The 27,289-nt window shown below is 42.6% G+C and overlaps 1 protein-coding gene across 3 annotated transcripts; it reads right to left on the bottom strand.

Moving 5' to 3' along the window:
- Positions 1-391: 391 nt before the first annotated feature.
- CETP (cholesteryl ester transfer protein) lies at positions 392-27,180 on the bottom strand. 3 transcript variants are annotated; one of them, XM_007474889.3, is made up of 16 exons: positions 26,711-27,180; positions 25,878-25,992; positions 24,136-24,270; positions 22,202-22,272; positions 21,610-21,697; positions 20,092-20,161; positions 19,615-19,675; positions 18,137-18,228; positions 16,434-16,613; positions 10,941-10,991; positions 7,402-7,569; positions 4,451-4,518; positions 3,585-3,627; positions 2,445-2,514; positions 1,582-1,667; positions 392-859 (listed from the first exon to the last, which is right to left on the bottom strand). In XM_007474889.3, exons 1-16 carry the CDS (start codon positions 26,868-26,870, stop codon positions 785-787), a joined length of 1,533 nt encoding a protein of 510 aa, XP_007474951.1. In that variant the 5' UTR covers positions 26,871-27,180; the 3' UTR covers positions 392-784. The 3 variants fall into 3 exon arrangements, with proteins under 3 accessions (XP_007474951.1, XP_007474950.1, XP_007474952.1); XM_007474888.3 differs by having other exon boundaries at positions 2,445-2,517; positions 26,711-27,179; XM_007474890.2 differs by having other exon boundaries at positions 2,445-2,517; positions 26,715-26,853.
- Between the last annotated feature and the right edge of the window lie 109 nt (positions 27,181-27,289).

Raw genomic sequence — 27,289 nt, 5'->3', positions numbered from 1 at the left:
AGAGAAATTTTAGGCCCAAAGAAGTAAACCCACCAGTGGAAGGTCACCCAGTAAGTGTATGGTAGAGGTGGAGTTAGAGCCATTATGCTTTAGGATTCTGCCACAGTCCTAATTTCAGACTTTGTTTGTAGGAGGCCCTCAATCTAGGATAAGGACCTGACCACCGGGGGAGGCAAGATGTGAGGAAATCTCACAATGAAAAAAAAGGATTTGCTTTGTAGAAGTAACAAGGTTGGTGGCAGTTCCATGAAAACAAAAACAGAGACCACAAGGAAAACCTCTGAGAGTCAAATGGCACAGAGAGGGGCCCTAATTACCCCATGTTTTTTGGACAGAGATAGACACCTCCATCTTCTCTAATCTCCCACTAAAGAAGTAATGTGATTCCCAGTTTATGGTCAACGTTTCTTTAATGACATTATGGCTGATAGGAGCCTGTGATGGCTTCTGTAGAGTAGGGGTAGAGGCTGGGGAGGGAAGTGAAAAGACAGCAGATACCACCAGTATTCTTTCTTATTTTCTTGGCCTTGTTTTCATACAAGCAAAGGGGGATTAAACAATGAAAATGCTAATGAGAATAATTAGAATAATGGCAATTTGGCAGATTTACAAAATAATTTGGACCCATTCTCCCATCCATCCTCCCGACACCCCAATGAGGTGCCATAATGTACGTGTTCATGATTATCCCCATTTTAAAGGTGAAGAGACAAAGGCAGCCTTCCCCAATTTCCCCAATTTCTCTTTGGTTCAGCTGTCCAGGCAGCCCCTCTCTGGCTCTCCTCTAGATAATGGTTTGGAGGAAATCCTCTAGCAGATGCTGGGGGAATCCAAAGTCCATCTGGAGAACCAGGTAACCCTGAGAAAAAAAAGGGAAGAAGGTGGTGGGAGGCATAAGTCATAAGAGGAAAGATTTAGACCTGGAAAGGGTCTCAATAATAATTTCATCCATCCCTCTTTTTACAGATGAGGAAACCAAAGGATCAACAGTCTGAAGTGACTTGCCTGAGGTATTGTGTCAGAGGTAGGATTTGAACCCAGGTTTTCTGACTCCAGAGCCAGTGCTCCTTCAATTTCACCCATGCCTTCCTATAAATCCTCCATAGGTCAGTCCTCCAATAGGTTGGGGGGCCTTCTTCTTGGTCTCAATATCACAAAAGTGCCACAGACCCATTGAGTTTAATAGATTAAGTGCAGAACAGATAATAGTTTGAGCCAATTCCCAAAATGCTCAGGGTTTTCAGGAGAAGTGTCCTTCTTTACTCTTAATGAGGAAGAAAAGTATAAATGACTCCACAGACTGCCAGGAAGGTACTCAATACTTCTCCGAGATTCTCCTACCATGGGGCAGAGGGGTATAGAAAATCAGTGAGAGGAGTGTAATTGGGAACTAGGTGGAACCTTAAGCACCAGCTGTGGCTACTCCTCTCTCTTCTCTCTACCTCCATTTTACAGATAAAGAAAGAGAAGCCCAAGTATTGAGTGCCCTGCTCAAGGCAACCTGAGGAGTAACTCAGACCTCCTGAGCCTATGGGAGTTAGGGAAGGCCATGGAGACCTTGATCCCCATCTCTTTACTCACCTTATTGGTGATAATTTCAGGATTGATGATATCAAAGAGGTCCAAGCCTTTACTGTTCAACAGTGTGGTGAGTGCTGGCTCAAGCCCTAGGGAGAGAATGGGGTATAAACCCATGTAGTGAGTCCTTGGGGCCCTAGAATGTACAGCAACAGGACAGTACACAGTAGATGAACACTAGTTCCATTATACAGATGGGAAAAACAAGATCTTGAGGGCTGAAGGAACCCAGGCTAGCTGACACCCCCCTGAGAACTTACCTGGCTATCAGAGGGTTTCCTATTCCAGGGGGAAAACCTTTAGATCCTGGAAGATGGGTACCTCCCTCTTTAGAGGCTCCTTAACCACTCCATCAATATGTCAGAGCTAGAGCTGGAAGCAACCTCATCATCCAACTAGTCCATTTCCCTTTTTTTTTTTAACCTTTACCTTCTGTCTTGGAATTAATACTGTGTATTGGCTCCAAGGCAGAAGAGTGGTAAGGGCTAGGCAATGGGGGCTAAGTGACTTGCCCAGAGTCACACAGCTGGGAAGTGTCTGTGGCCAGATTTGAACCTAGGACCTCCCATCTCTAAGGCCTGACTCTCAATCCACTGAGCTATCCAGCTGCCTCCCCATTTCCCATATTTGCTGAGATGAGGAAATAGGAGATGGGCCCAGGATAGTTATTAGACCAATTTCACCTAAATAGTGGGCATCAGGGTATGGTATATGCCCAGGTTTTCTGATTCCATAACTAGTGCTGTCCCACTGTCCCAAATAGCTTAGAGCCTCAGGAGTTCTTCCTTAGTCTTTCTCTTTGGCCTAGTAGTTCGAACCCATCAAGCCCCTTCCTGCTCCTCCTTACCCTCTACAAGAATACTCACAGGAGATGACCACAGGGATGCCCACCATGGCTGTGAGGGTCTTCAGGAATTCCTGAATTGATTCTTGACTCTGCTGAAGGGAGAAATTACAAGTGAAAGTGCCCCGGTGTGAGGATAGAACTCATCTGGTACATGGATCTTTTAGATTTCCAGATAGGGAGGAGAGAACTTCCAGGAGGATATACTTCCTCCCCCAATTTCTCATCATCCTGAATGGCTGCCAGTTTATTAAACTGCCAAGGTTCTTGGTCATTTGTATCACCTGCCTCACTTGTTCTCTTCTTTCCCCCTGCTTAAATACTCCTCATATAATAAAAGCAGCTGGTACATATACAATGTGCTTTGCACAAATGATCTCATTTGATTTTCATTAAAGTGTATTCTACAGGTATTACTATAGAGTGACTTGCCTAGGGTCACACAGCTATTGGGTTTTGGAGGTAACATTTGAACCCAGATCTTCCTAGCAAGGTCCAGCATTCTTTCTATCAAGCCTCTTCTATAACAAATCCTCTCCTCATTTCCCCCTCCCCCATTTGTGTCAGTGTTTTATATGTTTCAAAGCATCTTCAGAGTGATGCTTTCATTAACCCTTAGGCAGGGCTGGGGTTGATGCTACCTATCTCAGAGATTGGTTGAATGAATAAATGAATGAATGAAGTGACTTTGCCCAGGGCCAGAGAGTAAGTTACTTATGGAGCCAGAAGACTGGTTTATATATCTTGCTCAATTACCATTATGGTAAGCCATAAGGAGCTCTCCCCTCAAATATAAATGAGGGTTACTCATTAAAATAGGGTAAACAATGGGGGCAGCTGGGTGGATTGAGAGCCAGAACTTGAGATGGGAGGTCCTGGTTCAAATCTGGCCTCAGACACTTCCCAGCTGTGTGACCCTGGGCAAGTCACTTGCCCCCCATTGCCTAGCCCTTACCACTCTTCTGCCTTGGAACCAATACACAGTATTGACTCCAAGATGGAAGGTAAGGATTTTTTTAAAATAGGGAAAACAAGAGGGGGAGAAGTTAATTTCCTTTGAGCTTAATGCCTGGTTTCTTTTCCTAGGTCCAAGACATGAGGATACTTACATAACAGGGTTAAACACTTTTTCTATCTTTTTTTTTTACCAGGATCAACCTACCTTGCATAATGTAGAGGCAGAATGGAAGGACTTATGGTGAATCCTGTAGAAACAGAGAAGAGGGGAGTGTTGTCCTTCTATGGCTCCTAGTTTTCTACAGAACCAAGTCCTTAGCCTGCCATCGAAGCCCTCCACCCTCCAGTCCCCAAACTACCTCTCCAATCTGCTTCCCCCTCCTGCAGAAGTCACTCTTCACTCCAGCCGGACTAGTCTCTTCACTATCCCTTCCACAAACCATGCACTCATATTTGCATCTCAGCATCTTCTTGGGCACCGTTCTCATGCCATCATCCTCTCTCACTTATTTCTTCCTTGAACTTTCATTTTCATTTGAGCTTTCATTCAGCACCTTTATTCGGTACTTAGAACTTTCATTTCTGGACCAGCCATTCCAGTGGCAGACAAAGCATCCAGCTCCCTTAGCTAATGCAGTTAGCAACTCTTTCGCATTCATTAGTCTAAGAGAGCTGCTTTTGGTACTGAAGGTTAAATAATTTGCTCAGGATCACATGGCCAGATTTGTCTAAAAGAAGCCTTGAATCCAGGTCGAACTGACTGGTAGCAGGTATTCTATTCACTACACCATCCTTCCTTTCCCTTGGCATATACTCAGCTACTGTCAGTTCTTTCTTATAAGTTCTCTCATTTCCCTTACTAAACTGGAAACTCTTTTAAGGAAGAGATTACATCTCCTCCTATGTCCCAACAAGCATCTGGCAAAGGACTGGGTACCAAGAAGCAATCAGTTTAAATTAATTAAAACATTATATAAAATTAATGTAGTGTAATCAATTAAACAAATTAAATGCAGTGTAAAGAGATCCCCTGTTCCATTACTCTTCCCTCCTTATCCTGGTGAGACTTACTGGAAATCAGAGAGGTCTAGAATCAGTTTCTTGTCTTCGTATGATGCCTGAATGACAGTCACAATGTCCTAGGGAGAAAAATCCAAAGACTCAGGTCTTGTCTTAATCCATATCCTACATTGCTTTGTTTTGTTTTGTTTTGTTTTTAAACCTTTACCTTAGAATCAATACTAAGTATTGATTCCAAGGCAGGAGAGCGGTAAGGGCTAGGCAATCGGGGTTTAGTGACTTGCCTGGCGTCATACAGCTAGGATGTATCTGAGGCCATATTAGAACCCAGAACATATCCTACACTTGATGGCTAGAGCTCAAATCTAGGCCCATAAGCAACATTTTGCTAAGAGTTTCCCTCATTGTTCCTCTGCCTCTGGAACAATCCTGTGGGTCTTTCAGAGCCAAGTACTATTTCTCTATCCAAAGATATACTTTGACAATAGTCCCCATTTATCTCCTTGTCTCTTATAGAAGGATGAGCTAGACAGAGTACCCTCTGACTCTTTCACTGTCTCGGGGATGGATCATAGGATTTTTAGAGCCATAATGTATCTTAGTAGGCAATAGATGACTTTTACATGGTACTTTAACATTGTCAAAGCACTGCAGGTGAGGCTCAAAGCTAGAGAGTGACTTGACCAGGATCACTCAGGCAGTGATATTTCTCTAAAGCAAGCTTTCTGAATCATTTTTGTGATATGGACCCCTTTGGATAGCTGGTGAAGCCCATGGGTACCTTCTCAGAATAGTTTTTTAACATATAAAATAAAATACATAGGATTACAAAAGAAACCAATTACACTGGATTACAATTACCAAAAATATTTTTTAAAAGTTCATGGACCCCCATATTGAGACCTCCTTCTAAACAGACTAATTCTGAGAGAAGGATGTCCCACTGATCCTGTGGGTGCTTTCCCCAAGCATTCATTTTTATTAAATACTCTCTCCTCTTTGCCTTAGGTAGAATATAAGCTCTCTGAGAGAAGGGACTATCTCATTTTTACCTTTCTAAGCCTGTATTAATACCTAGTTGGTGCCTAATTAATCTAGCACATAGTAGTTGCTTAATTAATCTAGCACATAGTAGGTTGCTGATTATCCCAGCAGATGGACTGATTAGAGCTGGTAACATGGAAGATGTGGCTAATATATAATCATAGTTGCAACTCTAGGCAAGCAAGGTTCACAGAGTGAACTAGCTTGGGGTAGGAGTTTCTTCTGAATCCTTCCTTTTTCATGGGATGGACAACTTCTGTCCTGGTATTAGGTGCCTTGAGTTGCCTCATAAGGAACTTTTTGAAGATAGATAAGAAGACTATGGGGGTCAGGCTAGGTGGCTCAGTGGATTAAGAGCCAGGTCTGGAGACAGGAGGTTCTGGGTTCAACTCTATCCTCAGATACTTTCTACTTGTGTGATGCTTTGCTAGCCATTAACCCCAATTGCTTGGCCCTCTTCTGCCTTGGGCCTAATACTTGGTCATGATTCTAAGATGGAAGTAAAGTTAAAAAAAAAAAGGAGAAGATTATGGAACTAAATGCTCTAGGGAGAGGAATCATAATATTATTCTTATGGCCTCTCTAAGACATTGGGTAGACCCCTTGTGATGAACTTAAAGAAGGATATGAATAAAAGCAGGATGGACAGACTGGATGGGTTATGATCTGCATCATTGGGAAGGAATGCCCAAATCAAGTAGATCACAGATGTTTCATTCAATTAAGACTTTCTATAAACATTTATGAAGTACCTACTATATGCTTGGCACTGTGCTAAGTGCTAGAGACAAAGAGGCAAAAGACTGCCCTCAAAGAGCTTACATTCTACTGGGGGAGATAATATGCAAAGCAATCCATACAAAATAAGTTTGAGTATTTAAGAACAGAAACTGGCCATTTATATAGAGCTTTAACTTTTGCAAAGAGTTTTACATCGGTAGCATATAGAACTACAGACCTAAAAGGGAAATTAATCCATCAATAGCATTTTTAGGCACCAGACACTGGTAGGTGTTGGGCATTCTAGTACACAAAGAATGAAAAGATCTCAAATTGAAAGGACCTGCCATTCTAATTGAGGAGATAGCACATGGTTGTGAATATATACAGAAGAGACCCATCTTCTGCCAGAGAAGAAACACAGAATGCAGCTTACATTTTGGGGCATGGTCAGTGTGAGAATTTGATTTGCTAGATTATGTATATTTATTAGGAGGGTTTTCTTTTTGTTATTATTGTTGTTGCTGTTGTTCGATTGGAATAAGGAAGAAAGAAGGAGGAAGAAGAAATAAATACTTGTAAAAAATAAAAATGAGGCCAGCTAAGGAGTTTAATGGATAGAGTGTTGGGCTTGGAGTCAGGATGACCTGAGTTCAAATCTAGACTCAACCATTTATTAGTTGTGTGGCCCTGGGCAAATCATTTTACCCTGTTTGCTTAAAAAATAAAAATAAAAGAAAAAATATGCATATAGCTTAAATATAAAGGGGATAAGTAGAAACTTGTAATAAGTAGCAAAATATAAGATAGTTTGGGAAAGATTATCATCATGTTACTAAAGGCCAAAGAGAGGGAAAGGACTTGCCCAAAGTCACACAAGCTTGCTAGTAGAGTAGAACCCTGATCTCTGTATGTCCCGTCTTGTATGTCCTGTATGTCATAGAGCTCTTTCCATCATCACACTATGTACACTTAGGCCAAAAGCTAAGGGAAAGAATCTTTTGGCTTGGGAATATCTGATGAGAGCAAAGTCCTGGCACCAGGGCACCCCCAGAGCCCGGACTATTTTCTGCAGGCAGAAGAAGGCATGTGCTGGTGACATGATATCCAAATAGGGCAGGATGATTCAGATGTGATTCTCAGAATTGGAAAGGAGAGTCAAGGATGTTTGTAGTTCATACCAGAGCCCAAGGCTGAATCTGATGACATCTGGGAATCAGAGCGTAACACACACCTACCTCTTCAAAAGAGAATGCCACGGTTGGGGCCCGGTCCTGGTGAAGTAGCCTGATCTCCACACTGACAGAGGACTTGACCGTGGTGCCTTCTGGCTGGCAGATAATTTGGGGGGCAGTCAAGCTTCGAACCTCCACCTGGGAGTCACTGAAGGAAGAATGTTGAAAAATCTGCAAGACACCGCCCACCCCCATGCCAGAGTTAGAAGTCAGGAACCTGGAGGAGATGGTCTTGTCTGCTTTTCCAGGACAGAGACAAGAGCTTTATTTAGCAAAGCAAGTTCAACTCTGTGACTGATATACTAGAGTTCTGGCTATTTTTTTTAATCCTTATTTTCTCTCTTAGAATCAATTCCACATATTGCTTCCAAGACAGAAGAGTGGTAAGGGCTAGGCAACTGGGGTTGCGTGACTCGTCCAGGGTCACACAAATAGGAAGTATCTGAGGTCATATTTGAACCCAAGACTTTTTTCTCCAGGCTCGGCTCTCAGTCCACTGAGCCACCTGATTGCCCCTGAGTTCTTGCTATTCTTGCTCATGACACTCCATCATCCAAAGGGGTGTCTTTTCACTGGCTGTCCCTTATGTCTAGAAACACTATTCCTTCTCACCTCCAAATCTTAGCTTCCTTCAAGATTCAATTCAAATTTAGCCTTCTTTAGGACTTTGGTGGTATCTTTTCCACCTCATCAGGCTTTATCCCTCATCTTTACCTAGTGCTGTTCCTTCCCATTTACACTCTATATACCGTGTATATTTATATAAATGTTTAAATATATATAAATAACAATCATAATTATTATAGCTATATATTATTTAAGTAGCATCTACTATGTGCCGGGCACTATGCTAAACACTTTACAGATATTATTTCCTTTGATTCTCTTAGGAGCTTTGTGGGGCAAATGCTATTATGCTCACTTTACAGAAGAAGACATTGAGGCAAACAGAGGGTTAGTGACTTGCCCAAGGCCATATAGCTAGCAAGTCTCAGAGGCTGTGTTTACATGTTGTCTTCCCCACTAGAATAGGAGCTCTTGGGAGCCAGGGTTCATGTTTTTGCTTTGATTTGTGGCTCTAGAACTTGGCACAGTGACTGGCACATAGTAAGCTTGTTGACTGACAGACATGAGCTTTGAGGACACCTGCTGAAGTGGTTATTGCTGACATTAACTAAGGATTAGAGTGCATTGGCAGCCCTACCCAGATGGGTCTTCTACCCTTAGCAGCAGTCAGATGGGAATCCTGGCACCTTGGACAGATTCATTTGACGGAGGCTAGAAATCATGATTTTTGTAGTTTAGTTGTTTTTCTGTGATGTCTGACTCATTGTGACCCTATTTGGGGTTTTTCTTGGTAGAGATACTAGAGTGGTTTGCCATTTCCTTCTCAGGCTCATTTTACAGGTGAGGAAACTGAGGCCAACTTGTCCAGGGTCACCTAGCTAGTAAGAGTCTGAGGCTGGATTTGAATTCAGGAAAATGAGTTTTCATGACTCCTAATCCAGCATTCTAACCACTATGCTGCCTAGCTGTCTCAGAAATCATGATATGGGCAATCAATTCTCAGTCTGCCCATCCCTGAAGGAGCTTCCATGCTACCCCTTCCCCTAGACTGAATATGGGACAGAAGCTTGTTCCCTACCCTGGAACATGTCTCTGGAGGGCACAAGGTCCTTATTCCTGAAAAATATGAAATAAAACAAGCAGCAGAGAAATAGATCCTTTCCCTCAAAGAAGCCAGAGCCCCGAAGAGCCTTTTTCCATGGTTGGCAAGAGATCAAGAAGGCTAAAACTTTGCCTAGTACTTGTTCGTAAGTAGCCTAGGAGTTGACCAGATCCTTTGCTCGAGGCTGCATCCCATCTGAATAAGCAATTTCTCTTTAACAGAACATATTCCCATCTGTTCCTTATCCCAACAATGACCTGTCAATCATCTCTTACCTCCTTTCTCTTCCTTTCCTTAGATAGAGGAAAACCCATGCCTCACACAAATATCAGTGCCCTGGTTTAATGCACCAAACACCCCATCCTAGTTACAGCTTTGTTGGTAGTTGGAAAATAGTGATAAAACATGGTAGATAGATAGATAGATAGATAGATAGATAGATGTATATAGATATGTATATGCATTTATTACTTTAAGATTTGAAACTTATTTTATATACATTATTTCTTTTGAGGAAACTAATGAGTCTAAAAGGGATAAGATTCATGATTTTGATCTCATCAGCCCTGGGCTCTAACTCACTAATTTAATCATTTCATTATAACAATCATGGCATGGCCAATTCAGGAATTTATTTTGCTTAAGTAGGCATATTTGTTACAAATGTTTTCTTTTTCATTTCTTTCTCCACCCCCCCAACCCCCCCATGACAGGAGGATGTGGCAAGGAGAGGAAATAGATTTTTGCTCCTTGAAAATAAAAAGAGAATTAAAAATACAATTTTTTTAAAAGCCCGGCAATCATAGATTCTGAGACCTCGAAGACCCCCCCAGTTCCAGAAAAAAACAAAACAAAACTGTTTTTGAATGACTGTGGGTTGGGTTCCGAAGAAGATGTGGGTGTTCTTGGCAAGGTCTGGCTCAGGAAAGGCAGTTAGCTAATTAGTTTCCTGACTGCCTCTGCAAAACATGTTCAGTACTGGGCGGACCCTCACTAATATCAACACTGTTAAATCTCAATTGGGGACAGGTAGGTGGCACAGTGGATAGAGCACGAGGTCTGGAGTCAGTTAGCCCTGAGTCAAATCCAGCTTCGGACACTAGTTATGTGACCATATGCTAGTCTCTTTTTCTTATTTGCCTCACTTTTCTTATCTGTAAGATAAGCTAGAGAAGAAAATGACAAACTACTCCAGTATCTTTGCCAAGAAAATCCCACTAACAGGGTTGTGAAGAATCGGACAGCGATCATCCATAGTTGGATTATTTACTTATAAACTCCCCTGTTTGGGGCAATATTGACAATACACTCTACCAGGCGGTTCCACTCCATCCTCCAGCATACTCCTGCCCCTCTTTAGCTCCTCAGAGGTCTTATAAGCAGCTTCAGTTGCCCAGAGTTAGAGAGATCAACATATAGCCAAAGAGAAATTCTGAAATAGCCAAAGCTAAATAGAAGTATCAAAGATTGTGCATAATTTGGAATTATCTGCACTTCCCAAGGCTGGTCTAGCACTGTGTCTGAGATGCTGAAAAAATGCTTGTTGACTGACAGATTGTGCTAATGGAGACTACTAGATATTGAATGTGGGATAAAGGGTAACCTGACTGAGAGATGGCAAGCAACTGAGTCACACTAATAACTTTAGGGGATCCACCCTTTACAGGAGGGTCTGAGACTGTAGAGCCCTCTACAATCTCCACAGAATAGATTTTCCCCAGCCAGGCTCAACCCAACCAGGAAGATCAGGGAATTAAGGGTACTCCTAGGGCTGGGCTTGGATTGGGATGTATCAGATGACATGCCAGATCTCCCTCCCTTCCCCCCCCAACAAAATGTATCCAAAGTACAGCCCATCCAGTAGTGAAGTTACCTCTCGTAAGATATCTTGGTTGGTGTCCAGGCCCTTGTCCTGCAGCAATGCCTGCAAAATAGACCAGAAGGGGAATGGGAGAGGATGGTTTGGGGAGGACGTCAGTGTGATGGGAAGAGGATTTGTAAGAGATTGCTTTCTTTTTTTGAACAATTAGATTTCTTCTGGCTCTGACAATATGAATTTGGGAGGTGATGGGGGCTTTGACCCTTGTAAATCTACCTTCTCTTAATCAGAACAAGTTCAGAGGAGCTTAAGCAGGAATAACTTGGCCATGATGCAGTTCGGGTCAGGGTTGGGGAGGGCTGGGGGAGAATGGACAACAACATAAGTTTCAAAGAATAAACACTACTTCCCTTCCTGCATTCATTATGGCCATCTTGCTTAGGTCTCACACATGACATTTGGTTCTCCTAGCCCCATGTCATCCCCTAGAATGCATTCTCTCCTGAATTCTGCCTCTTAGACTTCCTACCTTACTTCAAAGCACAGAATAAGGATAACATACTTCCATATACTTGCAGAAAGGAAAGGAAAAATTTGTGTATATATGCAAATGCCATATAAAATCTTTCCTGATCCCCTTAGCTTCTAGTGTACCCCCTAAATTACTTGGTAATTATTTTGTATATATATATTTTTAATGTACTTTCTATTTAAGAATTAATACTAAGTATCATTTCCAAGAAAGAAGAATAGTGAGGGCTAGGCAATTGGTGTTAAGTGACTTGCCCAGGGTTACATGGCTAGGAAGTGTCTAAAGTCAAATTTGAACCCAGGACCTTATATCTCTAAGCCTGGATCTCTATCCACTGGGCCACCTAGCTGCTCCTATTTGTATATACTTATACATCTAAACATGTTTTTTCCCCCTCAATAAAAGTTAAGTTCCTTGAGGGCAGGAATTAATATATATTTTGTATTTATTTTTCTAAATATGAATTATTTCCCTTCAATAGAATAAAAGCTCTTTGAGAGCAGGGACTCTTATTTTTGTTTTTGTCTTCCCAGGACCTAGCACAGTGTCAAGCATATAGTAAGGACTTAATGAATGCTTGTTTTTCAAATCATTTGGAATCATAAAGTTTGAATCCTAGTTCTTGACAATTACAATACCCATGAGACTGAGGAAGACACTTTATCTCTCAGGGTCTGTTTCCATATCTATGAAATAAATGGCAGAGTTGGACTATGTAATCTCAAAGGTTCATTTTAACTTCAAAATCTTCTAAACCCAGAAGCTGAATCTTGCTATTGAGCTGAATTTTGAAGGAAAATAGAGATTTTCTAATGTAGAGATAAGGAGGTACTGCATTTTAAAATAGGGGATAACCTGTGCAAAGGCATGGAGATTGGAGTTTTAATTTTGAGCTTGATATGCCTATGGTACACTCAATTGGAGATGCCCAATAGATAGCTGGTGATGTGGGATTAGAGTTCAGTGGGGCTGCCTGCCTACAGAGATCTGGAAGTTGTCTGCAGAAAGGAAAGAGTTGGGCTTGGAGAACTAGATGGAATTCCCCGGAGAGTGTGCAAAGAAAGAAGAGAAGAGGTTTCAGGGCAGAACACTGGAGTACACCCACATATGAGAGGGTAGGTAATAGTATATATGTGGGGGATGATGACAAAGATGATGATCTGTGAAGAAGTCTGAGAAGGAACTGTCAGACAGGTAGAGAGAGAGCTGTGTTTTGAAAACCAGAGCAGGAAAGTATGTCCAAGAGGAGAAGATAGTCAATAATAAGTTATTATTAGATCTAGCAATCAATATATCATTGGTAACCTCGGAGAAAATAAATGCAGTTGAATGGTAGAGAGAGAAGCCAGATTACAAGGGGCTGAGAAGTGAGTAGGAGGTATGAGAAAGTAAAGCCAATGAGTATAGTTTAGATGTGAAAGGGAGGAGAAATGCAGGATGGGAGCTTGAGAAGACAGTGGGATCAAATAAAGGGTGTTTTTGTAAAGTTGTGGAACTGTAGTTATAAGCAATAGGGAAGGAGGCAAATGGATAAAGAGAGACTGAAAATTAAGGACAGAGAGAGAATGATAGAAAAAGGAGAGCTCCTGGAGAAAATAGGGATCAAGGGCACAAGTAGAGGGGTTGTACTGACAAGAGGAAAAGCTACCTCTGCAACCTGAGACTGGAGCAAAGGAAAATTTAGTGAGGAAGGAATAACATAGAGGTATATTGGAGCCTAGAGGTGAGAAGAGGGAGCTCATGGTACATGGTATCAATTTTTTATTGAAAGTATAATATTATTATTATAATTGAATCCAAATATTTTATTATATGCATCATAAAATAAGTTATTTATAATTATTAGTATTATTATAATATTGATCATTCCATTTTCTCTAGGACTTTGAAAGTTGCAAAAAGTTTTCTTTACAATAATTCTGTGAAGATTATAAATATTGTGACCTGTATTTTGACAGACAAGATAATGCTAAATCAGAGAAATGAAGGGACTTGTCCAAGGTCATTTAGTTATTTAACTGTCAGAGCCAGGAACTGGTCTCCTAAATGATCCAGTTCTCTTTCTCTCTCATGCTTTTTCTTCCTTCCTTCCTCCCTTAATGCCTTCCTTCCTTCTTTCCCCCTTATCTTCCGTCTTATAATCAGTACTGTCTATATTGGTTCCAAGACAGAAGAGCAGTAAGGGCTAGACAATGGGAGTGAAGTGACTTGCTCAAGGTCACCCAGTTAGGAAGTGTCTGGGCTAGATTTGAACCCAGGACCTCCCATCTCTAGATCTGACTCTCTATCCACTGGGCAAACTAGCTACTCCTTCTATTGCTCTTTCCACACTACTGTGCTTCCTACGAATGGAAAGAACCCCAAACTAAAAATAAAAAACTTGAGTTCCAGTCACCTACCCTCTCTGTGCCTCAGTTTCATCATCTGTAAATAGGTCCAATCATCCTTATCCTGCTTTCTTTTTAGAACTATCACAAGACATTGGAAGGAAAAGCAGGGGTGGAGGGGGAACAGGTTATAAGCTTCAGGGTTTTATATAAATATATATGTGTACATATATGTACATATATCTATATCTATATTTCAAAAAACCTTGAGGTTGGATTCCTGGAACCCTATCCAAGTCAAAGATAGAAGAAGAATTTTTGTGAAGAATTTGTTAAGGGAAAGAATTGGAAACATTTGGAAACATATGGACTTGTGAATAGAGTGGGACCTACTCCTCCAAAGTCATTCTCTGTCAACCTATGCCTGAACAAGAATCCTTCCTTCAGCAGCAGATGATCCACTAAGGGCTACTCAGACTTCTCTAGAAGGCCTCCTCTGAGAGGTAATACACCACTCCAGGGGCCGCTCACTCCACTTTGGGACAGCTCTAATCATGCCCCCGCCCTAAGCTTTCTCTTTTCCAGATTCTACTTTTCTTCCACTTCCTTCAACCAGTCTTTACATGGCAGAGACTCAAAGCCTTTTATTATCCCCTCTTCCCTCCTCTGGACACTTTCCAGATGATCAATGTCCTTCCTAAAACACTATGACTGAAACCCATCAAAGTACTCAAAATATGGTCTACCAGTGCAGTGACTAGAGAGTTGGACCTGGGGTCAGGAAAACCCCAAATTAAATCTGCCCTTGGACACTTACTTTAGGTGTTACTTTAGGTAAGTCATTTAACCTCTGTCTGCCTCAGTTTCCTCATCTGCAAAATGGGATAATACTAGTACCTCCTTACTAGGGTTGTTGTAAGGAAAAATAATTATATATTTTTGTATTAATGAAAATTTTAATGAATCAGGAATTAAATCATGCAACTAAAACCATTTAGAAGATAATTTTTGTCTTAGAAAATATGATAGCATGCTTTAAAGTCTTTTTAAAAATCCTTACCTTCCATCTTGGAATCAATACTGTGTATTGGTTCCAAGGCAGAAGAGTGGTAAGGGTTAGGCAATTGGGGTTAAGAGATTTGACCAGAGTCACGCAGTTAGGAAGTGTCTGAGGACAAATCTGAATCTAGGACATCCAGTCTCTAAGTTTGGCTCTCTATCCACTGAGCTATCCGGCTGCCCCCTAAAGTTTTGATGTATATTTATAAATGTTAGTTGCTGTTAGTGCTCTTCCTCCTCCTCCTCCTTCTGCTGAAGAGTATGGGAGTAATCTGACTGTATTAGTCCTGGACACCATAATTCTCTTTGTGAGGCCCAAGATTGAATTATCTTCTTAAACTTAAAGAAAAAATTAGCATTTGTGACTTTTTTAATAGTTCTGCTTCATATTGACCCTGCGTTTCACTGACTCCAAATCTTTTTTCAGACAAACTGCTCTCCATTCATGCCTCGCCTTTCATGTTTGTGAAGTTGTTTTATTTTTTTAATCTAAGTATAAGACTACATTTTTCTTTGTTAAATTTCATCTTCTTACATTGGGCCGAGAATTCTAGATTATCAAGATCGTTTTGAACATTGATTCTGTCATTCGGTAAGTCATAGCTATATCTTAGCTTTGTACCAGTGGCAGATTTGGGAGGTGTTTGATCTGTGGCTTTATTTAAATCATTGATAAAAATGTTCACCAGCACAGGACCAAGTTCAGATATATGTCCTTGTACAACTACAATGGAGGCCCTTTTAAAGATGGTGTGAGGGTGGGGGCAGCTGGGTAGCTCAGTGAATTGAGAACCAGGTCTAGAGACGGGAGGTCCTAGGTTCAAATCTGGCCTCAGACCCCTATACCTGTGTGACCCTGGGCAAGTCACTTAACCCCCATTGTCTTACCCCTACCACTCTTCTGCCTTGGAAACAATACACAGAATTGAGTTTAAGGTAGAAGGTAAGGGTTTTTTAAAAAATATGGTATGGGAGGACTACCTGGAATTAGAGGATGATCATTTTATATCAGATACCTCAGGGATAAGGAGAAAGGACTGGACCTGTGATGACATTGGTATAGCACCTTTCAGGAGAGAAAAAATCCCTCTACCAATGTAGGCCAGCACCTTTTTTACAATATATATTCTTAAAGAATTTTCCGGAGCACTGAATGATAAGGTAGCTTGCCCAACTCAATATATGTTGATGTTGGAGGCAGGTCTGCCATATAGCTAATTCTCTACCTTCTATCTCTATCTATCTATCTATCTATACTCTATCTTATGCAACATTTCTTACAGGATCTTATTACATATAATTATTCATCCTTATGGAAAATGTGATTTGATCCGCCGAGTTTCTATTATTGGGACTGTTAGGAGAGGATTTCTGTTCAAGTACAGCTGGGCTAGGTGACTGTAAGTCCCTTCCAACTCTGAGATTCTGTGATTCTAGAATAAGGATTTAGTCTACCCAAATATCCTTTCTGAAGTGAGTTGGAGTTCCAGCAAGTTTTTCCATAGCTATCTCTCATAAGTCAGGCATAGGTGGATATTATAACACCCCCTTCCCCTACACACACACACACACACACACACACACACACACACACACACACACACACATAGAAGCCCAATCTCTCCTGACCTTGAACTCATCTCCTGTCAGAGTCAACATTAGTCTCTTGTCCAGGAAGGCAGCCTTAGCCAAGGAGCTTAAGACTTTATCTGAAAACCAAAAGTACAGCATTCGGGAGTCACCGAGGAGGCTGGGGTTGTAGGTGGAGTCTGGAAGGATTGATGATTGGTTCTTGTAAGTCAGAACACCCTAAAGAAAACAAAATCAGAGGAAGGTGAGAGAACTCCAAGACTTTATTTTGTTAAGTTGTCATCAGCAATTTAGTCAATTCACCAGTCTGCATATTAACGTTGGACAACGTTCATCCTCTCTGCCCTCCAGCATGTCACCCAGGTCCTTTCTGTACCTTGACATCAGGTGTTTCACGAGCCAAGAACAGATTGGATTAATATCAGCAGCATAGTCCTTCTCACTGGTCAGCAATGAAAAGATTTAGATTCAGAAGACCTTGTTTCAAACCTATGCTACTAACCTTGTGACACTGGGCAAACTGCTTTACCTCCTCTGATAGTCAGTTTCACCATCTGTAAAATGGGTGGGGGCAATGGACTACAGGACCTCTGAAGTTCCTTCTAGCACTAAATCTATGATCCTGTGATCAGCCCAGTTCAGAGAAAGTTAGAAAGGGAAATCTGATGTCTTGCTCAGATGTTTTCATACTCATAAATATTATCCTTCATGAAAGAAGTATATATGGTAAGAATCAGAATAATAACATTTTAGAGCTGGAGAGAACCTTATTAATTATCTTGCCCAACCCATAATTCAAATTCAAATTCAGCATACTCACTAAGCAAAAATTCAATCTCTGCTCAAGATCTCCAATGAGGCAGCTTTTCCACTTTGGGAAAACTCTCCTTGTTGGGATGCTTTCTCTCACCACCAGCCTAAAGCTGCTCCTTTGCTAATTTCTCCCCACTGTTCCTGGCTTATCCCATGCTACAGCTTCCCCACTGCTAGCATGCTAAGTCAGTTGGTTGGATCTGACTTGCAGATGGAGGAGTTTGACTTCTCCCCCAATTCAGTGGTGATGGTAAAGAAACAAATAGGAAACACGGTAAGACCTGGGACAACTATTCTGGAGAGAACTAGCATTGACCTCTGAAACAGACATTAGGAAAGAGCCTTACAGAGAATGAACAGGGGTGGTCTTTTGCCACAAGTCGGGTCAATAGGAAGAAGGCTGGGGTGGATCATAGGACATAGAGTTGAAAAGCACCTTAGATATAACCTACTCCAGCCTTTTCATTTTATAAATGATGACTAGAGAGATGAAATTAATTACCCAAGGTCTTAAACCAGTATCAGAACTGGAACCCAGGTTGTCACTCCAAATGCAGTGCTCTTTCCATCAAACCCAATTCTCTCCCAGATGCTATTGTGGTTTAAGAGATAGTCAGAAGGGCAGCTAGATTGTACAGAGGATAGAGCACCAGACCTGGAGTCAGGAAGTTCCTGGGTTCAAACTTGACTTCAGATACTCCTAGCTATGTGATCCTGGGCAAGTCACTTAACCCCATTTACCTAGCCCTTGTCCTTCCAGCTTAGAGTTGTCACTACAACCAAAAGTTAGGGTTTAAAAAAAAGAGAGAGAGATCCAGTGGTAGTTCAGAATGATGAAGAAGGGCCTGGGGGTAGAATAATGAATTCAGGCTTGTCCTAGGCCCAACATTTCCAGAAGCACCACCTATCTTCCCCATCTCCATTCGAACCTTGTGATGTGACTCCAGGTAGTTGTCTTTGATTGCTGGGGCTCTGGTCAGGGAAATATCCAAACCAATGTCTCCATCTGTGAGGAAGAGGGCTGAAAGGAGGAAAATCAATAGCTAGCTCAGGAATCCTGGCCCAAATCTGAATGCCCCTCTTGGCACTTTCTTCTCTATTTCAACTGTCTCTTCCCCTCCCTTATATATTATATACATAGGGAGGGAATAGAACTCTGAAATTTGGAAACTGGATCTCAAGTCACCAAAATTCTATTCCCATTTCATTTCTGATTTAGGGAGAAAATGGCCTTATTTCTCTGGCCTCTGATATCACCTACATGCTTCCACAAAATGAATCCAGGTCAGGATCTGTTTCTTTCCATGGACAGACAAAGGGGTATCTGTTTGGGGGCAGGGGATAAAATTTACATGGTCTGTACTTTCCAATGATTGAGGATGTGGCCATTGCCAGAACTTCATTTTCCCCCTCAGGCTGTTCTCTATACTGCAATTTCCCTTTCCTACTCCTACCACTGAATTTACCCTAGGTATAGTTTCTCCTTAGTTACAACCTTTTCTGGAAGCCCCTATACTTACTATGAAAGCATAGAGCAAGAATTCATTCAGTCTCTGTCTAAGCAGCATAGTAGAAAGAGTGCTAAGCCCAGAGTCAGGAAAACCCGAGTTCAAATCCAGTCTCTGACACTTATTAGCTGTGTGACCTTAGGCAAGTCACTTAATCTCTATTTGCATTAGTTTCTTCAAAATGTGGGGACAATAACAGCATCTAAATGTAGGGTTGTTTTGAGGATCAAATGAGATAATATTTATAAAGTGCTTAGCATAATTCCTGGCACATAGTAGCTGCTATATAAATGGTAGCTAATCACTATTACTATTGCTGCTACTATTGCCACCACCACTGCCACCTCCATCACCACTGCTGCCACTATAACAACAACAATAACTACTTCTACTACTACAACTACAACTACAATTAGATAGCTATATCTATGGTTCATTAGTTCAGTCACTTAGAGCCTCCAGCAAGGCTTTGGACCATTCAACAATGAGATTAGGGGTTAAGTCAAATGAACTGAAGGGATAAATATGAGAAATTAGCCATATTCATTTTAGGGACCAATGACATTGTATTCATGGATCTAAGGGAGCCTGCTCATTGCCCCTTTTTTAAGAAGAAAAAAAAAGGCTCAGAAGGCATGTAAGCCACTGTCCCACTAGTTGGGCTACCTGGCATAAATCTCTGGATCAGTCCATTGGAATCCTTTTGCCAAGTTGATATGGAGCCATTAATGACTTATCTTTGTGCCCAACCATTCAGCTGAAACCAAATCCTTCCAGTTGTATTACTTCTAGTCGTTATCTTTCCAGATTTAATCCTATGATCAATTATTTGTGAAGGATTGGTATGCTAGAGATCAGAGGGGAAACAAAAGAAGGGATTAAAAGAGGCCACATTTTACCTGCTTTTTTCTGGACAAAATCAGCCATGATGTTGGCAAGAACATTGATTTCTTTACACACCTGAAGTATGAGAGACAAGAGGAGAAAGAGAGATGTAGGGAGTGAGGACTAGGGAAGGAGCCTCTTTCAGATCTCTGGTGGCATCATAGCTGGCTGAATCCTCCCTCCCTTTCAGGTCTCCTCCCATCAGATGCCTTCACCATTCAATAGTGAGATAGGGGTCAAGTCAAGTGAAGCCAAGGAATAAATATGAGAAATCAGCCATATTCTTTTTTAGAGGCCAATGGTGTCTGTATTCAGGTAAGCTAGGGGAACCTGCTCTTTGTGTCCTTTTTCAAGAGAAAAGAAAAAAACTATCACTAGCCAGAATTACCAACACTGTTCCCCATAGCCTAGTCTCTAGGGACAGAACCTTGTAACTCAGAGGAGGGCATTCTAGCGAAGGATCTTCTTGCCATCTATAAAAAGCTCCTTACCTGCCCTTTCAGGATCAGCTTCATGGTGAAAGAGATGAAGTCTGTAAACAGCTGTTCAAGCCAGCCTGGTCTATTAGAGTAGAAGAACATCTGGTTCTTGTTCATTCTTAGCAGGAGGGAAATCTCCCATTTATGCCTCTGGTCAGTCATAACTCAGGTGGAGGAGTTACTTTGACCCAAGCACTGAAATCTTAGGGAAATATTCCTACCTGATACAAGCTGGAGACCAGCTTCTGTATCTCAAATCTCAAGGTTCTCTACTGGTTCATAATACAATTGGGATTAAAGGGGAAGGTGATCCAGGGATAAGGATTACTACTGTTAGAAAGTTTGTGAGAATAGCAAAGGAGGCAGGAATCAGTCCCATTAAGTAACAGCCACTAGTATATAGGCAGGGGGATAAAAAGAGTGATGGGGTAAGTAGGAGAAGAATTTATTAAGTGGTATTGGTAGAGGGAAGGTACAGAAGTATGAGTGAGAAGCAAGGGCTTTATCTTCTCTTCCCTCTCCTAGCCCACCATGTCAGAGGCTATGAGAGAAGGTACCACACTGAGGAGAATAGCTGAAAATGCAGTGTCTTCTTAGGACCATGTTGGCAAACCTATGGTATGTGTGCTCCCCTCCATCTCTCCACCCCTGCTTGAGGACATTTCTCATATGACTCGACCCTCTGCCCAGCAGCCCAATGGGAGTGCTTCCTCCCTCCCCTGTCTGGAGTAAGGGGGCAGCTCACATGTGGTGTGAGGGTGCAATTTGGGCCCTCAGTCTCTAAAAGGTTCACCATCACTATCTCAGGGGAATGAGGTAAAGGCAAAAGAATAGAGAGTGGGAAGAAAGGGCCCAAGACAAAATATGATTTGTTATCATTGGAACAGGGGTTCTAGAGGGCACAATGAAAAGGGAAGGCAGAGCAGCATAGAGGCCCCAGCAATGCTGAACTGAAGGAAAGGGGTAGGAAGGAACAAGGAATGGTTTTAGGAAATGGGAGTTTTGCCTCTACAGCCTCTAGTTCTCATCAAAGTGATCTGAAGAGGGAAAGAACCTAGAAATACTTTCTAAACCTTCTTTGCCTGAATTTTCCCTCGATGCCAGAATTCCAGATTATAGTTATTCTAGTGGTTGCAAATTAAAGGATCATAGATTTAGAGGTGGAAAGGACCCTTGAGGCTGTCTAGTCCAGCCTCCTCATTTTACAGATGAGGAAGCAGCCTCAGAGAGGTGATGACTTGTCCAAGGTTACACAGGTGGCCAGACCTTTGATGGCAAAGCCAGTGTTCTATCCACTTTATCACACTGGGGCCTTGATCCTGAAGAGCTCCATTGATATACAGTCACATGATTACATGTAATATGGCTGTAGCACGACTCTGCGTGTCTACCATTGTGGGTAGATTCACACATACATATGTTATATAGAGAGTTTTAGAAAATTAGAGCAGATAGAGGATGCCAGAGCTGGGAGGGACCGAGGATACACACAGGCAGAGCCAGCTCCTGGGGAGGGGAAGCAGCACTTACTGTTTTTCTCCGTGAAGGTGAAGGGCCAGCTTGTGGAAAGACAAGTAGCAGTCCGAGGTGTCTGCTTGCACACGCCCTCCATCGCAAGCTGCTCTCAGAGAATAAGCCCCAGTTATTGGCAGCTGCAGCCAGCAGAGGGAGCCAACGCACTGCCTAAGCCTTGCCCATGGTGGCGCATCAACTGTGCCAGGCGCTTGGGGAGGGTCGGGGGTGGCGCACGGGTGCCCTTTAGCAGTATCTCCCCCCTCCTGGGACGGGAGTAGGGGCCCTCTGAGACTGCAAAACAGAACTGATTTTTCATGTTTATAATCTTCCAGATTCTATTCCGACGGTAACTAATCCGAGTTAGGACAATACTGTGATCCTGGTAGTCCTTATTCCCACCCGGCAGAGAAAGAAAAGGAGCTTAAAAACTCTAGAGCGAAAATGACTGACTCAGGGTCACATAACAAGCAGGCGACCGAGCTGAGGACAGAACCCCGGGGCTCTAACTCCCAAGCTCGCCCTCAAGTAGCTGCTTCCGACTCCTGGGGCCAGGGGAGAGGTCAAGGGCCCAAGCCACAAGGCAAGGCTCAGTACCTTGCCTACTTACTCAACCTGGTGTTGATCTGGAGGTTGATTGAAGTGTCAATTTCGAAATCAACGGACTGCTGAACTCTCAATCTAACAAGGAAATAGGGCAAGTTAAGACGCGAATGCCAATTTCTCTCACGCCACGGAACCAAAAAACTCACCCCCCTCACCTTGAAGAACCCAGGGGTCTTCTCTATAATCGGGCCCCTTCACCCCAGCAAATAAATACATTCCTGGCAGGAGGAATTCTGTTGAACAAACTCTTAAGTCCCTGCGAACTTAGATTATAAAACAGGAGATGTTGCAGGGGAGTCATGTCAAGTTTTATGGAACTTTGAAAGTCACTGAGGTGTGCCTCTTGGATCCAGGGCTGATCAGTCAGAACTGCAGGTCCTGGAGAGGTGTAACTGGCATAAAGTGTCTAGGGGTGGGTCCCAGAGTCCCAGCATCCAGAGAAGGGGACTTCCTCCCTGAGGCAATATGGGGAAGGAGTATATGCTCCCCCACCCTCCCCATATATACATACCCCTCAAATTCTCATTCCCTTTGATCTAAAGCCTACAGACATACCCTGCCCCCAGCTGGAGCAGACTGTCCACACACTGCCTGGTTTGGGAAACCATGCTATGCAGGGAACCAGGAAGCAATGGCTGAATGAAGTATGCACTCGCCTTAGGATGTTCCGGGGTCTCTGGCTCCCCTCTGCTTTGAATTTGTCCAAGGTTCTGGTATTCCCAGATATAGCCAGGAGCCAGGAATGTTTCCCTCAAATCCTTTAAGTCTGAATTTTTAAGGGACATGATTTATGTATATGTACATATGTATATTTTTATTATGCTTCTGGGATTCAGCATAAAGAATGATTGTAAAATGAAAAATACCTGCAGAGAAGCTATTAGAATTACCTGGGAAAACTGGGGATACAGAAAGGAAAAGAGAAGTACAACTGTCTGCTCATCTAGAAAGTTGTTTGTTTGTTTTTTTAAACCCTTACCTTCTGTCTTAGAATCATTACCCTATATTGGTTCCAGGGCAGAAGAGTAGAGGGCAGTTGGGTAGCTTAGTGTATTGAGAGCCAGACCTAGAAATGTGAGGTCCTAGGTTCAAATCTGGCCTCAAAAATCCTAGCTGTGTGACCCTGGGCAAGTCACTTAACTCCCATTGCCTAGCTCCTGTTGTTGTTCTTGGTTCTAAGATGGAAGGTAAGTATTAAAAAAAAAAAAGAGCAGTAAGGGCTAGTCAATAGGGGTTAAGTGACTTGCCCAGGGTCACACAGTTAGGAAGTATCAGAGCCCACATTTGAATCCAGGTCCTCCCATCTCTAGGCCTGGCTCTCAATCCACTGAAGCACCTAGCTACCCCCTGAAAAGGTTCTTCTATGAGGTATTTGTCTAAGGGTATGTAGGACTGTGGAACCCCTGCCATCAGAGTACCTTGGAGAGAATCTAGACCAATACCCTCAATTTGAAGATGTAAAAACTGTTACCTTAAAGGAATGCCTTGTCCTACCTCCTACAGCAAGTTAGAACTTAGTTAATTTAATGAATCAAAAAGTATTTATTAAGTATCTACTATTTTCCAGGTATGGGCATGCATCTAAATGGTACAGTAGCACTTGGGTAAAAAAGTTTGGAAGACCTGAGTTTTAAATCTAGCGTCAGACAATTTACTAGCTGTGTGACTGTGCAAATCACTTAATCCTGCTTATCTTAATTTTCCTCATTTGTAAAATGAACTGGAGAAGGAAATGGCAAACCTGTATCTTTGTATCTCCTGTATCTTTGCCAAGACAGCCCCCAAAGGAGCCTCGACTTCAAATGATTCAACTACAAGTATTACTACAATGTATTAGATGAAGTGCTACTTGCTGGGGATACGAAAAGATACAAAAGAGTTCCTGCCAGGAAAGAGCTAGGGCTCCTGGCTCAAAAAAGCACCAGAAAGGATACTTACAGCCATCCTCCATGGTAGCCATATTGGAGTGTCCCTTTGAAGATCACAGATACATTCTGAATTGCGATGTCTATGCTCTTATCCTTCTTTAGATCCACTTGGCTGCTGGCGATGGACAGGTTGCTGATCTGGATGCTGGGAGAAGGGAATCAAAGTCAGAACCGGTGGAGGAGAGGGTGAAGCAGGGCAGAGTTCAGGGCAGAAACTTAGAGCAGGAGAGGCATCTCCAGGCACCACTGCTCAAATCAGGCCAAGAATCACAGAAGGTTGGAACTGGAGAAGGGGCCTGAGAATAGAAAAATGGAAGTGCTGGAGCCTGGAACTTCATTTGGATGAAGAACTTCACTGACAGAAATTGGAGGAAAATTCCCTCCAATGTAGGTTGTTGCCCATTTGGCAAGGTATAGTCTTTGAGACTTTATTTGCCTAGGGTGATGGACCTAGCGTGAGTCCTGGGTAGATCCTGAAGCCAGGTGTTCCTAGCTCCAAGGCCAGTTCTTTCTCCACTAAGTCACTCTTAGAGCATGGAATGCCAGAGAGAGTTGAGATCTCTAGGATCATCTTGACCCCAGAATCTGATAGATGGGAAATGGGTTCACAGAGGGTCTAAGGACAACACACCAAACATTTACATGTGGATGTATGAATATTGAGATGCATTTTTTTAAAAATTCTTTTTGGAATGGATCTCTAATTTCATTGGGATAGGGGACATACCATGAAGAAATTGCCTCTTGCCATGTAGATCTTTATCCATTGTGCTGTAGCTTATTCTTTTCTTATTCTTACTTTCTGTCCTAGTATCAACTTTAGGACAGAAGGGCAAATGAGGTTAAGTGACTTGCCCAGGGTCACACAAGCTAGGAAGTGTCTTGAGTTGAGATTTTAACTCAGGTCTTCACAATGTCAGCCCTGGAGCTCTATCTACTGTGTCACCTAGATGCCCCTCTGTAAATTAGTTTTAGAGATTTGCTTGGGACAACAACAGGTTAACTTATCCAGAGACACATGGTCACCATGGGTCAGAGGCAGGATCAGATCCCAGTCTTTTCTGACTCCAAGGCCAGCTTTCTATTCACTATTCTCTACTGCCTTTCCTTATTACTAGCTATTACAAATCAATAAGCTTTACCTAATTATGTTGTGTGGGGCCGCTAGGTGACACAATGGATAGAGCATTGAGCCTGGATTCCTGTTCTGGAGTCCAAATCTGGCCTCAAGAAACTTATTTAAGTGTCACTTCACCCTGTTTGCCTCCCCGTTTCCTTATTTGTCAAATGAACTAGAGATGAAAATAGTAAACCATTCCACTGTGTTTGCCAAGAAAGCCCCAAAATGGGGTCACAAAGAGTCAGACATAAATGAAATTACTAAATAACAAAAAAATAAATTCTAAGGTAAATATAACAATTTACATTGAATACGGTCATGAGTCTATTTTTAATAAAAATGGCACAAATCTATGCAGCACTATAAAACATTCCATGTGTTTTTCAGAGCTGTGACTTCATGCAGGATGGGGATATTTGCTTCATTAGAGTGTAACGCCCCATGTCTAGACAGGATGGCACATCTAGGGCTTCTTTTCTGGTCTGGTGAGAGCAGGGAGGAAGGGGTCAGGAAACCTGGGTTCCAGGCTAGCTGTGTCAATGATTCTGTGTGTTCTTGGACAAATGATTCCTAGAAGACCACTTGGGACTGGAAAGTACATGATAGGTTTTTCACCTGGCTCCTAGACTCACTTGTGTAGACCATAGCTGACTTTTCCCAGGAGAAACATGATTTTCTCTCCCTTGATGTCAGGATACGTGGCACGCTGGAATGCTCTTTGAATCACTTTCGTGGTTTCTTGGTTCACTAGAAACAGAAGCAAATGTGACTACAAGACTTCTTCCCGCACCCCGCACCCCTCAAGCACCTACATTTAAATTCTTTTACATTTAAGACTTCTGTGGGTCTAAGAAGGCCAAGGTCATAGAACAGACCTTTAACCCCAGTCAAGGAATGACCTCTGACCTTGATGATATCTAATTTTGAGCCCAAGCTAACCTCACTTGCTTTGGTCAGAGCCTTGCTCCCAAACCCTGGCCCTAGATGGAGCCCCTAAAAGTGGATAGAGGAGGTCACTGGTGTGATATTTCCCCCTTCAGGCAAATTTCCTCTCCTGGTTCTTCCAGCCCCTGGTTGGTAACAAAAGGAATCTGAATTCTCATTTGACATACATTTGACTCAAGGGATCCATCAGAGGTGCAAGGGAGGCCAGATGGGGGGAGTCAAGTTTAAATAAAACAGCTACCTGGGATAAGCCAAATAAAGATAATGGAGAGTTATTGTGATATAATTTGGGAACAGAGCTGATGCTCCTGCGCCCCCTTCTTCCCATCATTCTCTTTGGATATCTTAACCCATACCTAAAACCCACCTTTGAACTGAACTCCATATAGCTGTCAGCTTAGCTGAGAAAGGAAGACAAGCCAAAATGTCCCTCCTGGGTAGGTCACCCCACAAGGGCTCAGTTCAGAGGGTCGGAGGGCTTGTCTTCCTCCCCAGGGGAGGGCCCACGGTTGAAACTTACACACCAAGGTAGCTGGTCTGGTGATCCTACATACGATGCCAGTCTGGGTGAAGGAGGTCGAGTGTCCCTTGCAGGCCTCCGTGGTGCCCAGCAGGGCCAGAGAGAAGAGGACAACCACCAGCATGGTCCTTTGGGCCCCCAGGAGAGAGTGGTTGGTCATCCAGGACCCCCAGTGACTCTTATAGGCCAGAAGCAGAGAGGCAGGATTGACGTGACTTTTCCACCTCCCCAAGGGGCAGGGTGTGTGTGGGGACAGCTCTGGCTTCCTTAATAGCTGGGTCACTTCCTAAAAATGTCAGTTTTTATCCTCTAGAGAATGGCAGCCTCTCATCCTGCTGACAATAAAGTACAGGGTTAGATAAGGCTCCCACAGTGGGTTTGCTATGGGATAAGTCCCTACAGCCAGAAAGAAAAATATCCAATTGCCAAGCCCAGGGTAGAGGGTCAGGAACTAAGGGCCACTAGAAATGCCTAGCCATCCTCCCCCTAGGAATCACAATTGCTTTAAAGAACCACCACCAAGGCCACTCTCTGGGCTGGACAAACCATTGGAGAGAGTAGGAACCATGGGTGGGACAT

This window comes from Monodelphis domestica, chromosome 1 (genome assembly GCF_027887165.1).
Source record: "Monodelphis domestica isolate mMonDom1 chromosome 1, mMonDom1.pri, whole genome shotgun sequence".
Lineage (NCBI taxonomy): Eukaryota > Metazoa > Chordata > Mammalia > Didelphimorphia > Didelphidae > Monodelphis > Monodelphis domestica.
Note: the sequence above shows the minus strand (reverse complement) of the source record. Positions and strands in the feature narration are given on the sequence as shown.